General features: G+C 49.6%; 1 protein-coding gene and 1 long non-coding RNA gene across 3 annotated transcripts in view; one reads left to right on the plus strand and one right to left on the minus strand.

Annotated features, from left to right (window-relative positions):
- Positions 1 to 1,181: 1,181 nt before the first annotated feature.
- LOC311581557 lies at positions 1,182 to 7,655 on the plus strand. The gene is made up of 2 exons (XR_014773796.1): positions 1,182 to 1,264; positions 7,442 to 7,655. It is a non-coding gene; the product is annotated as an uncharacterized lncRNA (long non-coding RNA).
- A 5,435-nt stretch (positions 7,656 to 13,090) lies between these two features.
- Positions 13,091 to 13,892, minus strand: part of LOC311581524 (H-2 class I histocompatibility antigen, Q10 alpha chain-like) — a 74,117-nt gene continuing 73,315 nt past the window's right edge. For both annotated transcript variants that reach the window (XM_084753882.1, XM_084753880.1), the window contains one exon: positions 13,091 to 13,692. In XM_084753882.1, coding sequence (XP_084610008.1) covers positions 13,651 to 13,692 — 42 coding nt within the window. In that variant the 3' untranslated portion in view covers positions 13,091 to 13,650. The remainder of the gene's footprint in view (positions 13,693 to 13,892) is intronic.

Here is a 13,892-nt window from a genome sequence, read left to right on the forward strand (position 1 = left end):
CAAGGAACGCGGCTGTGAGGTGGAGAGAGGCTCAGCCATTTACAGCACTTGCTTCTCTTCCAGGGTCCCCAGCACCCACATCCGGCAGTTCACAACCGCCTGGGACGGGTGTGACGTTCAGCCATGTGCTGAAATACTTACTTAGCGAAGAGTAACTGCCTCAGCAGGCAAAAAAAAAAACATCAAGCAGGCTTGGGTAAAGGGTCCGCCCTCCGCACTCGCGGCTCCGCAGTGCCACCTGCTGGTGCGGCTACGTCATGGCGGCACTGCGCTTGCCAGAGCAAGGTTGAGGTGTGCGCCTCTAACCCCAGCTCCTCAGGCTAAATAAAAGACCTCACTAAACAGAAGTTATCCTTGAGCTATTGCGTTGCTGCTCATTGAGACCATTTCGCTTCATTCTTCAAGGGCTTTCTAATTAAATATTAAGGCGGAATTTGAATGATGACAGAGTTTGGATTATTCTTTATTTTTTGCTTTCGTTGAGGCATGATTTCTCTGTGTACCCTTCTCTGTCTGTAACTCTCCCTGTAATCCGGGATGGACTCCGGAGTGCTGGGAATAAAGGCACGGGCTACCTACCACTGCCGGACTATAAAGATTAAACCATTAAAATAGATCTAATATAAGCTTGGCTGTGCTGACCTAGCTCTTAATCCTAGCACTAGGGAGGCAGAGGCAGGTGGATCCTTGTGAATTCGAGGCCAGCCTGGTCTACAGAGCGAGATCCAGGCAGCCAAGGCTACACAGAGAAACCCTGACTTGAAAACACACACACACACACACACACACACACACTGCAGAGAAGAAGACGACATTAACACCTCAAATAGGCAGCACAGACTCAACTTACCCGGATGCTCTGCTCTGCCACACTAATTTGCACCCTGTCAAACACATCTGTTTACCCTAAGCTCCCAAATGCTGTGGTCAGTTGGACACTTTCTTTCTTTCCTCAACCATTGTCAGCCCAGTTGCAGGCATCTCCAAACGCACTTCTTAGATAACCGCAGTAGAGCTGCCATCTTTAACGAGTTTGGGTTTGTCGAGAGAGTTTCTCCGTGTAGCCATCGTTTGACGAGTGAGGTGTTTGAACAGGTCCGCGAGTTGTTTTGTGGCGCCACCAGGAGGCGGGGCCTTGCCGGCGGAAGTCCCGCCCCCGGTGGGTGGTCCTTCGGAGTTTTTAGCCCGGGCTGCTGCTCACCTCTGTTTCCGTTCTTCAGTGCCGGGCTCGCCATGACAGCCTGTCTGTGATCCTCCTTAACCGGTAAGCCTAGATAAACCTTTTTTTTTTTGTTTTGTTTTTTTGTTTTTCGAGACAGGGTTTCTCTGTGTAGCCTTGGCTGTCCTGGACCCGCTTTGTAGACCAGGCTGGCCTCGAACTCACAGCGATCCACCTGCCTCTGCCTCTGCCTCCCGAGTGCTGGGATTATAGGCGTGCGCCACCACTCCCGGCTCTACCTAGATAAACCTTTAAAAGTTGCTTCTTGTCAGAGATTTCGGCTACCAAAGCGGGAAAAGATTGCAATCTTCAAGCCTTTCCAACCCGGAGCGCCTCCTATAGTGTTTTTTTTTTATTTTCTCTGCTCAGTTAAGCTTACTTAGTAGACTTATTTATTCGGGACAGGGTTTCTCTGTGCAGCCCTGGCTGGCCTCTTATTAGACTTCCATTTTCCCAGCTTTGGTGATGTAGGTATAATTGACAAAACGACGCACGTTTGAAGTATATAACGTGGAGTTTTAAAATACGTTGCTTAGGGCGGCGGCGGCGGAGATGCTCAGTCGGTAAAGCGCTTGGCTTGTAGCACACAGGACCTCTGAGGTTGATCCATAGAAATCACGTAAAAAAAAAAAGAAAGAAAGAAAGAAAGAAAAATCTGCGCACGCCTTAATCCCAGCACTCGGGAGGCAGAGGCAGGTGGATCGCTGTGAGTTCGAGGCCAGCCTGGTCTACAAAGTGAGTCCAGGACAGCCAAGGCTACACAGAGAAACACTGTCTCGAAAAACAAAACAAAACAAAACAAAACAAAACAAGAGTGTGGTGGCCTGTGTATGAAAATCCAGCTGTGAGGAAAAGACAGGCGTCTAGGGACTACTGAGCCAGTCTAGCCTAATTAGTGAGTTCAGGGACAAAGAGAAACTTTGTCTCAAAGAAAAGATAACAGTTGTCCTGCACGCCACACACATGAAGGGAATGGTAGTGCGCCCGCTGTGCGCTCCTCTAATCCCAGCTCAGGAGGTTGAAACAGGTGGATCTGTGAGTGTGAGGTCAGCCTGGTCTGCACAGCCAAGGCTACAGAGTAAGACACCGTCTCAAGAGAGCAGAGATCAGTGGGCGTGAGAGGGGGCGGTGTGGTGAACAAAATACGCTCCACCCAATATGTTTTGTTTTGTTTTTGAGACAAGATTTCTCTGTGTAGCCTTGGCTGTCCTGGACTCGCTTTGTAGACCAGGCTGGCCTCTAACTCACAGCGATCCACCTGCCTCTGTCTTCCAAATGCTAGGATTAAAAGTGTGTGCCACCATGCCCAGCTCCGCTGTATGCAATATGAAAAGGTCATTTTTTTTTTTTTTAAAAACAGGGGTTTCTCTGTGTAACAGCCCTGGCTGTCCTTGACTCGATTTGTAGGCTACAGGGCAGACACAGGTGAGAGCTGTTGCCTGGGTTCTCAGTATAGCAGTGGTGGTGTTGCCGTGCTGGTTTGCTGAGGGTACTGATGGGAGAGCCTGAGCCTGCTGCTTCCTCCCAGCCCTCTCTTCTCTCAGGAAATTCGCCTTCCCAGACACATTAGCTGTTTAATAACAGCGTGCTTCATACGGAGCTGCTGTCCCCTGGGCCCACCCCATCACTTCTCATTGCTTCTAGACCAATCGTGAACGTAGACTAAAGGGATTTTCAGAGGACAGCCACACTGAAGAGTAGCGGGGTTGCCACTCTCCCATCACCTGTGTGTGCCTGTGTGTTCTCTGGCTGGGGCCAGTCCCCCTCTCACCACATCTGTCACCTCTGGGGGTGCCATCCACACTTATGGTCAAGGTTCCTATGTTTGTGTCCTCCTCCCACGAGGTGGTGGAGCCCAGGCCCTGGCACGTCACAGCAGCCTAGAGTGTTTCCTGATTGCACGCCCTGATAGACCAAGACCAGATAGCTGACAAACTGGCCCCTGCGTGGGAACCGTGGCCTTCAGAGAGCTTTTCCTCTGGTCCTTTCTTTCCTTTCTTTCTTTCTTTCTTTCTTTCTTTTTTTTTTTTTGGTTTTTTGAGACAGGGTCTCTCTTTGTAGCCTTGGCTGTCCTGGTCTCGCTTTGTAGACCAGGCTGGCCTCGAACTCACAGTGATCCACCTGCCTCTGCCTCCCGAGTACTGGGATTAAAGGCGTGTGCCACCACGCCCGGCTCCCTTTCTTTTCTGTCAGTGGGAGAGAGTGGAATTCATGCAGCCCCTCTGTGTTTTCTGCAAGTCCTCGTAAGGTGTTGCCTTTGTGGCTGAAGCTGCTGGGCATTGATGAGTGCTCAGGGTCCCACTACTAGGGCACACCAGCAGGCTGACAGTTCTAGACGGTTGTCTGGTGCCACTTAGCGGTGGCTGATATACAAGTGTTCTGCCCTTGACATTGGGACCCCCTGGAAGTGGCGTCCCAGTGAGTCTGGGGTGCAGGCAGTGCCCTTGCCTTGACGCTAAGGTGTCTTCGAGTCATCTGCAGTTTGAATAACTAGAGTGTGGGAACCGTGGACCAAGGGCACTGAGGGCAAAACAGACGGAGCCAGGTTGACTTTGTCAACAGCGTGCCTATCTTAGATATGGGCTGTGGTATGTTACTCTGACCACCAGCCAGCTGAGCTGATTAACCAAATTATCTTGCCTTTGGCTGAGATATGTAGACAGTGTGGTTACAATGCCCTGAGGTTGGTGAAGGGAAGCCTCCCTAACGGGGCAGAACTTCGGCAACGTACCTAGCTGCCCCCTTGAGATGGAAGAAGAGATAGTTGAAGGCGGTGAAGGCGGAGGGGTGCCGTTTCGCCCACAGCTACTGCGTTGTCAGGATCAGTGACCAGTTTGAAGAATGAGCCTTCAAGAAGGCTTACCAAAATGGCCACTAGAGGGCAGCGTCTGACAGGAGGTTTGGGTATCAGCCGGGAAGGTTGGCGTCGCTGTGGCTCCAGGCTGCTGGAGCAGAGGCTGAGTCTGTCACCGTCTGGGCCCAGCCTGCTAAGGGTGGAGGATGGATCTGGCCAGAGTTCTGGAGAGGAGGAACGAGTTTTTCACAGCTTGTAGCCTAGTTATCTTGTTTTGTTTTGTTTCGTTTGTTTTTTTGAGACAAGGTTTCTCTGTCTAGCCCTGGGTGTCCTATACTCCCTTTGTAGACTAAGGTGGCCTCCAACTCACAGAGATGTGCCTGCATCTTCCTCCTGAGTGCTGGCGTTAAAGGTGTGTGCCACCACACCCGCTTGCTTTACCTTTTTAAAATTTATTTATTTGCTGGGCGTGATGGTGTAAGAGACCTCTAGAGAGATCTCTAGTCTATTCCTGGAGTCCCCACTAAGAGACGGAGTCCATTGTCGGTGCAAATGCATAGGAATAGGAATTTATTGAGCCATTGCGATGGGGTCTGTCCAGCTCTTTCAAGCTGCAGACGCCGAGAAACAGAGGCACGGGCCTTTTATAGATTTTAGACAAAGAAATGAGTTTTACAGTATGTGATTGGTTGGCATTTGGGCAGAAAAGCTGCAAGCAGGGAGTGACAAGTCTTGGCGTTTGGTGGTTGGATAATGGGTGGAGGGGCAAGCTGACCCATGGGAAAGGTTGGTTGAAGCAGTCACAAGGGGCGTTTAGGAACTTTTTTAGTTGGGGAGGGGTAGTGGAAATTTTAAACACAGCTGATTGTCCTTGGGTCCAGCTGGACTCTGAGCACAGACTGAGACCTTGAGTCAAGTTGGACTCTTCAAGGTTTTTCCTGTCCCTGCCACACATACACAGTGATCTGATATCTGTCTGTCCTTTGTTCAAGCTGGACCCCCTAGAAATGTACATGCTTTGGCCTTAAAGGGGGTCTTGAAGGGAGGACTGAGTAGGCTGACTTTTACGTTTTCCCAGACTTTGGCTTTAATGGGGGTCCTTAAGGGGGCTGGTTCCTTCAATGGGAGGTAGAGGCAGGTGGATCTCTGTGAGTTCGAGGCCAGCCTGGTCTACAAAGCAAGTCCAGGATAGTCAAGGCTACACAGAGAAACCCTGTCTCAAAAAAAATTATTTATATATTTTGGTATTTTTGTTTCAGTACTGAAAAAAGGTAATGAATACATTTAATAGCTATTTTCTGACATACGACTTACTCAGTTAGCCTCCTCATTCAGTGTGGTGGTTTGAATAAGAATGCCCCCCCCCCATCATTAGCTCATATAATTGGATGTTTGGTTCCTAGTTAGTGGACTGTTGGGAAGGATTATGGGCTGTGGCCTTGTTGAAGGCTTGTTGAAGGACGTCTGTCCCTAGGCGTGGGCTTTAAGGTTTCAAAAGTCCACGCCAGGGCCTGTCTCTGTTTCTCACTTGCCTGCAGTCTGTGAATGCTAGAGCACTGATACACATAAAATAAATAAATAAATCTTAAAAATCAAAACCAAACTGGGCGGTGGTGGTGCACGCCTTTAATCCCAGCACTCGGGAGGCAGAGGCAGGCAGATCGCTGTGAGTTTGAGCCCAGCCTGGTCTACAAAGTGAGTCCAGGACAGCCAAGGCTACACAGAGAAACCCTGTCTCAAACCCCCACCCCCACCACCAAAAAACAAAACAAACAAAAACAAAGCTCTCAGCTACTTCCCCACCCCCCCGTCCTGCAGGCTTGCTTCCTCTTAGGGTGGTAATGGACTAACTGGAACTGAAAGTGAAGCCTCAGTTAAGAGCTTCCTTTTCTTTCTAAGAGTCCCCTTGACCAATGTCTCTTCAGAGAAACAGAACAGTGACTTAAGACACTCAGGGATTTCTGACTTAGCCTAAGAAGTTCACTGCAATGTCTCAACATTCCAGATCTCTGTTGTTCAAGTGAGAGGCAGCATGGGTGGACGCCAGTACACTGGGCGTGGCAGTGTGTGTGGCACGGGGCCTCTGAACGCTGTGAGGAGAGAGTCGGCTCTGTTTCCTGTTGGCTTTGTTTTTTTCTCTTCCTTTGATACTGATTAGATTCTCTAATGTGGCTACACTGCTACTTTATGCAGAATATCGCCTGTCTCCTGCTGTGCCTTGTGTTTGCTTAAATGGAAATTAGGGTAACAGATTGCGTAGCTACTGGGAAAACTGGGCTGGTGAGAACACTTAGTGGGTAAAGGCACACACCACCAAGCCTGATGACGTGCGTTTAGGTTCTTGGGTCCACATTATGAGTAGAACTCACTTCTACAAGTTTCCATCAGCCTCCACATGTGCGCCTTGGCACCAGTGTGCCAAGTTCCTAATAGAGATAACAAAAATAAACACCTTCAGAGACTTCATATATATATAACGTGTGTCAGTAGTTGAAAATAAAACAATTATGGACGTTAGCTTGTCATTTTAGTACTTTAAATAATAAATATAACTTTTCAGAGTAACCACTTCAGTGCGCACTTCCGTGGCAGTAAATCATACGTCTTTGTGTGCCCACCCTACCAACTGTCCCCAGAACTTCTTCATATTGTAAAACTGAAACTCTACTCTGAAGGAGAGATAAACATGTTTGTTGTTTAGATCACAAGTGGGGGATGAGAAAAAGACCTGTGAGAGAGCAGGTGGTGTTTATCCCCTTAGAAGTCGAACCACTGTGTGGGGGAGATGGGCTATTAACCAGCTGAAAAACATCCTTGAACAAATTCTGAGAGGAGGTATAAAATGTGAGCCAAAAATAAGAGGCGGAGCCTTTGGAGACTTGGGGTAGTTTTGGCTGTTCATCGCTCCACTTTGAGACACTCCTAGAGAGAACCACTCGAGGGAAGGCTTCCGGGCTCCAGGCTCCGGGCTCCGGGCTCCTGCTGAGGTTCCAGGTTCTGGTTAATCCAGGTTCCAGCAGAAGAAATCCTGCTGATTACACCAGGAGAATCGTTCCTAAGAACTGATATCCTTATGGTTTCATTATTGTGTGTGTGTTTTTTAAAGATTTCTTTATTATGTATACAATATCCTGCCTGCAGGCCAGAAGAGAGCACCAGATCTCATTATAGATGGTTGTGAGCCACCATGTGGTTACTGGGAATTGAACTCATGACCTTTGGAAGAGCAATTGGTGCCCTTAACCTCTGAGCCGTCTCTCCAGCCCCCATTATTGTATTCTTTAATCTCCTTTTCCTCTTGTTTAGGTTAGTTGGGTTATAAGCGAGGTGCTCTCAGTTAATAAGTTCATAATAAAAATATCTTTGTTAAGAAAATTGAGCTTACAGTATTTGTTAAACAGAAACTTCTCGTTTCTCTCTTCCACCAGGACCTGTCAGCATCATGTGAGCCTCCCAAGTGCAGATGTGTGCCATTCTCCCCGGCCAAGTGATAATAATAACCGTAACAGCCACGTGTCTTTCTTTCCTGAATCACCAGCTTTAGTGTTTGCCCCCTTGTGCCTGTGAGAAACAAGTTTGAAGTCCTTGTAAGATTTTTGTTTGTTTTATGTTTATTTTAAGTAAATCTTTGTTTAACGGTTACTTTTATGGCCAGGCGGTGGTGGCGCACGCCTTTAATCCCAGCACTCGGGAGGCAGAGGCAGGCGGATCTCTGTGAGTTCGAGGCCAGCCTGGTCTACAAAGTGAGTCCAGGACAGCCAAGGCCACACAGAGAGACCCTGTCTTGAAAAACCAAAAAACAAAGCCCATTTACTTTTACTTTGTGTGTGTGTGTGTGTGTGTGTGTGTGTGTGTGTGTGTGCACCGTGTGTGTGCCTGGCACAGTGGGAGGCTCTAGAGCTGGAGATATAGAAGTTTGTGATCTGCTGTGTGGTTGCTGGGGTTGAACCCAGATTCTCTGTAAGAACAGTCAGTGCCCTTAACTGCTGAGCCATCTCTCCAGCCCCTTATTCGGTTCTTTGACACGGGGTCTCTCTCTGTGTGGCCCTGGTTACTTGCTATGTAAACCAGGCCATCCTTGAACTCACAGAGATCTGCGCGCCCCCGTCTCCTGAATGCTGGGACTAAAGATGTGTGCTACCATGGCTGCCTAAACACAGGGTTCAAGTTGTCATTCTACCACACCTTGGTGACATTAACTTTGTGAATATGAGTTGGAGTAGACAATATTTGGTCCCCATAGCACACCATCAAAGAAAGAAGGAGAGGCCGGGCATGGTGGCACACGCCTGTAGTCCCAGCACTCAGGAGGCAGAGGCAGGCGGATCACTGTGAGTTCAAGGCCAGCCTGGTCTACAAAGTGAGTCCAGGACAGCCAAGGCTACACAGAGAAACCCTGTCTCAAAAAAAAAAAAAAAAAAAAAAAAAAAAAAAAAAAGAAGAAGAAGAAGAAGAAAGAAAGAAGGAGAGATGGTTAAGGAGAGACGGCTCAGTGGTTAAGATCACCAGGCTGCTCTTCCAGAGGACCCAGTTTCTAATCCCAGTGCTCATGGTGCCTCACAGCTGTCTGTAACAGTTTCAGGGCCTCTGTCTGATGCCCTCACACGGCTTTCCCAGGCACAGACATTCATGCAGGCAAAACACCCGTGCACATAAGATATCAAAATAATACAGAGAAAAAAAAGATAATTAAAAGACATTTTGGGGGCCCAAGAGAAGGCTCAGTGCGGCAAGGATGAGGTTCCAAGCCTGCTGACTTGTTGATTCCCAGACCCCACGTGGCTGAAGGAGAGAACTGATCCCACAAGCTGTCCTCTGACCCCCACCCATGCGCACACACAATAAATGCACATATAATAATTAAAGATCTTTTAAAAGTAATTTTCTCCTTTATCCACTGGCCTGCACGTTTGCCAGATAAGGAGGCTGCCTCACACTTCATTCCTTCCCACGCCCTGTGTGACCTCCGCCAGCGAGGGGAATTCCACACTCAGGCCTTCCCAGCCTGTGGCTTCCCCAGCCTCTTTAAAGGTCGTGGCTGGCTTCTCTTACCCATATACTCAGTGGGGCACGGTCCCTTAACTAGCCCTGCGTCGTCATCCTCCTCCTCCTCCGCACACCCGCCAGAGCCACATTTCAGCACCTCCGTCACACATCTTTCTGGTGGCTTTCTCTCTAGGCCGTTGCTTTTTTGTGTGGGGGAGGGGGATTGTCACACACGCTTTCCGTGTCCCTCCCTCCCAACGGTGCTCTGCATAGTTTCTTGATGTGTCAGTTGCCCAAATGTGGGCTGTGTGTGCAGCAGGGTGATAAGCCTGGTCCCCACCACAGGGTGCCTGATAGTCAGTCCCCACTATGACTAAGAGAGTGAATAGTCAGTCCCCACTGTGACTAAGAGAGTGAAATCCGGCTGCACAGTCCCCTGGTGGTGGTGTCTGTGTCCAGCTCTCACTCGTGTCTCCTTACACACCTAGGCGAGCCTGCGGTGCCCTGCCGTGGTTTGAAGGAGAAGTCTTGTAGACTTGTGCATTTGAAGACTTGGCCTGAAGTCGGTGGAACCCTTTGCAAAGGATTAGGGGGCATGGCCTTGTTGGAGGAAGTGTGCCACTGGGGTCAGGCTTTGAGGCCAGAGCCCACACCATACCCAGTTAGCTCTCTCTGCCTTGTGCTGTGGACCAGATGGGAGCTCTTAGCTACTGCTCCGGCGCCTGCCTGCCTGGTGCCAACTCCTTGCTGTGATGGATGTGGACTCTTAAGTCTCTGGAGAATCATGGGCCCCAAGTTAAACGCTTCCTTTGAGGGGGTGGAACAGGGTTTCTCCATGTAGATCTGGCTGTCCTAGACTTGCTTTGTAGACCAGGTTGGCCTCGAACTCACAGCGATCCACCTTCCTCTGCCTCCCAGAGTGCTGGGAAATGCTTCCTTTTATAAGTTACCCTGGTCAGAGCATTCTGTCACAGACACAGAACAGTAACTAAGACAGACCTCTTCCCCTATGTCTCTCTGAGGGAATTTTGTTTGTTTGTTTGTTTGTCCGTTTTTCAAGACAAGGTTTCTCTGTGTATCCCTGGCTGTCCAAGACTCACTTTGTAGACCAGGCTGGCCTTGAACTCACAGAGATCCGCCTGCCTCTGCCTCCTGAGTGCTGGAGTTAAAGGCGTGCGCCACCACGCCCAGCTCTCTTAGGGAAATTTATGTACTGTTTCAGGGAGATCTGGGCTGCATAATAAGTTAAGGCGTCCCCTTCTGTAGCACCCCAGCACCTCCACAGCTGTGTTTTCCCTGCAGCACAAATACTGAAAGATAAAACGGTTCAGGCTGGAGCACCGGCTCAGCACTAGCACACTGGCTGTTGTTGCAGAGGACCTGGGCTTTACCTGCAGCACCCACATGGCAGCTCACTGTACCTCCAGCCCTAGGGGAGCCAACACCCTATTTTGGGTGCCAGAGGCATTGCAGGCTCATGGTTTATAGACATTAACACAGGCATTACAAAAGAAAAGCTAGTTTCTTTAAAAAAAAAAAAAGTCTCATAGGCAGAATAGTGGTTCCCAAAAAGAGTCTCCTTCTGATCTCTCCTGCCTATGAACGTGTTCGTCTAAGTCAGGGTTGTTGTGGTGAAGGCACCGTGACCAAAGCGACTTGGCAGGGGGGGAGTATTTCACACACACTTACAAATAACATTGCTTCATTATCAGACGCAATGGGGGCAGGAGGGGCGTGGAGCAGGAGCTGAAGTGGAGGCCGTGGAACGTGGAGCGTGCTGCTCACTGCCTTGCTCAGCCTGCTCCCTTATCAGGAATGGGGCCCGGGGATGGCCCCACCCACAACGGGTCCTTCCCTTCAACCACTGACTAAGAAAATGCCCTGCAGGCTTGCTTACAGCCTGGTCTTAGAGAGGCACCTTCTCAGTGGAGGTTCCCTCCTCTCAGTCAGCTCCAGACTGCCCTTCCTGGCTTCCAGGACATGTTTAGAACTCTTGCCAGAGTTCGTGATGCCTGTCAACACAGAAGCCAGCCAGTGCCATCCCTGGTGGTGTGCACTGGTGCTGGAAGGACTGAAGGTTAGCTGGGTCGGTGGCTCAGCAGGATTGCAGTCCAGCAGCGAGTGCGGGCTAGAGAAAGCCTTCCCAGCTGGGCAGTGGTGGTGCACACCTCCAATCCTAGCACTTAAGAGGCAGAGGCAGGCGGATCTCTGTGAGTTCCAAGACAGCTTGGGCTACAAAGTGAGTCCAGGACAGCCAGGGCTACACAGAGAGATCCTGTTTCGAAAAAACAAAACAAAACAAAAAACCTTAAGGAATCTCTCTTGGCGTGGGGGTTCCAGGCTGTCGTGCTCAGGGTGATCCTGAGGAAGGAAGAAACCAGTTTACATTATGGGAGCCTCTTCCTGATCCTTCGGGGTTGATGTAATGATCTCTGCATGGGGTCAGGAACCAGGATATCCTGGCTTCTTGTCACCCAGGTGGCTCCCCAAGGAATTCCTTAGATGTCACTGCCTGTCTCAAAAAACAAAACACAACCCTAAAACAGAAAGCCTTCCCCAAGACAGTTTCCAGTGAGACAGCTCTCCTTTATTGGGAAGAACTAGGGCTGTATAAACCTTGAGGGCGTGGGTTGGGGTTTTCAGAGTACATCATTGGCTGGAGCTGAGCTTTTGTGGGTGCTTCACTTCATTTGCATGGAGGGTCACAGGGGTAGGAGGTCACAGGGCTACGTGCACTGGGCCATGGGGAGCGGACCTTGCTCCCACCAGTCTCAAGATGATATTTTCACACTCGGGACGCAGAGGCAGGTGTATCTCTGTGAGTTCGAGGCCAGCTTAGTTTGCAAGGGAGTCCAGGACAGCCAAGGCTACACAGGGAAACCCTGTCTTAAAAAACAAAAAACAAAAAAAGAGGTTTTAAGCCAGGCGTGGTGGCGCACGCCTTTAATCCCAGCACTCGGGAGGCAGAGGCAGGTGGATCGCTGTGAGTTCGAGGCCAGCCTGGTCTACAAAGCAAGTCAAGGACAGCTAAGGCTACACAGAGAAACCCTGTCTTGAAAAACCAAAAAAAAAAAAAAAAAAAAAAAAAGAGGTTTTCAGGATTTGGGCGTGTTGTCACTCTTGCTCCAGGCTGGTTCCCTGGCTCCTTGGCTCACTTGCCCCACAATTAAGACCCTGTCTTATACCTGCTGTGTGTTGATGTTCTGCAGGAGTGTACATCCGAAGACAAGGACCGTCTCAGTTAGGGTTTTAATGCATGACCAAGCAACTCCAAAGGTCAACTTTTATTTATTTAATTTTTTGCCAGAGTCAGGGTTTCTCTTGTAGCCCTGACTGTCCTGGACTCACTCTGTAGACCAGGCTGGCCTCGAACTCACAGAGATCCACCTGCCTCTGCTGGGATTAAAGGCGTGCGCCACCATGCCTGGCTCAAAGGAAAACATTTAATTGGGACTATATACTGGGCCTTGCTGGAGCTTCTGAGACCTCCAACAAAGCCACAGCTCCTCCAGCAAGGCCATGACTCCCACTAGGAACACAGTGTACTTAAGGGCAGACTTGTTGCAATTAACTTATCAGTATGGCCTCGGACGCCAATAACCCAGACACAGTGAGATTATAGTGTATTTTAAAGCTATTACACTGGGCAGAATCTAAACTTACTCTAATCCTGTAGCCTCAAAACCTACATACATACCAATAATTGCCAATTGGATGACTCCTAGGGCGGCGTCTTTCCTGTCCACTGCCCAGCTACTGGCGTCTCTTCAAACCTCCGCCCTGCTCTCCACTTCCTGTCCTTCTGCCCAGCTGATTGGCCAAACAGCTCTTTATTGACAACTGCTACATCCACTCAAGGCAAAGCCAGGCATGGTGGTGCATGCCTTTAATCCCAGTACTCAGGAGGTGGAGGCAGGCGGATTGCTGTGAGTTCGAGGCCAGCCTGGTCTACAGAGTGAGTCTAAGACAGCCAAGGCTACACAGAGAAACCCTGTCTTGAAAAACCAAAAAAAAAAAAAAAAAAATGTTAGACTCAGGTTGTCAGAGTCTATTCCCCAGAAGCCCAATTGAGTGAGAGTCAGAGTCCAGAGTCAATGCAAAATCAAAGGAATTTTATTGAGCTGACACACCGGGGTCCACCAAGCTCAGGAGAGTTGGGGGACCCTGCCCTGCAAAAGCCGAGGGTTTAAAAACCCTTTACAGAAGCAGAACTCAGCAACAGTGGCTAGTTGACAACTGATGGGCTAACAAAGGTGACCTTTTGGGGGTTGGGGGCCAGTTTGAGTCTGACAGATGCTTGAGGTAAGATATGTGGATGTGAGCTGCCCTAGCAGGGTGAGGTGAGGGGCTCGTGCTCAGCCAACGGTGTTTTGTTTGTTTTTGCTATCAGCCTGTAAGGGAAGCCATTCTCCTGCTAAATTCTCCCTTCACAGCAACTTGTTACAAGTCCTGGGGGGGGAGGGGTGAGGGGGGCGGAGCTGGGAAGAGAGCAGAGCTTGAACAGACTCTCTGCCCACACGCCTTTGTCTTTTCCCGGCAGCAGGAAGTTCACACACTCAGGAGTGGCAGCTTCACAGAGATTATCCCAACACAGAGGCTCCTCCCAGCGGGTTCTGGCGACTCTAAGACTAGCAGAAGGCTGCCTTTGCCTTCACCGAGGAATAGAGAAAGCATGCCAATCCTTTCTTCTGGCCTGTGGAGTGAAACAACCAGTATGAAGTTAACTGTGAGGGTATCCGAGAGCAAAACATGTGCGTGTATATGCACATACATGCTATGTACACAAATGCACACATAAAAGGCCCTAATTCTCATACACACAGACCCTAGTCACTCATGCATATCCTTAGTGTGCACGCGAGCACACACACACACACACACACACACACACAC

This window comes from Acomys minous (assembly GCF_964271855.1).
Source record: "Acomys minous genome assembly, chromosome: 13".
In the NCBI taxonomy this organism is placed as follows: Eukaryota; Metazoa; Chordata; class Mammalia; order Rodentia; family Muridae; genus Acomys; species Acomys minous.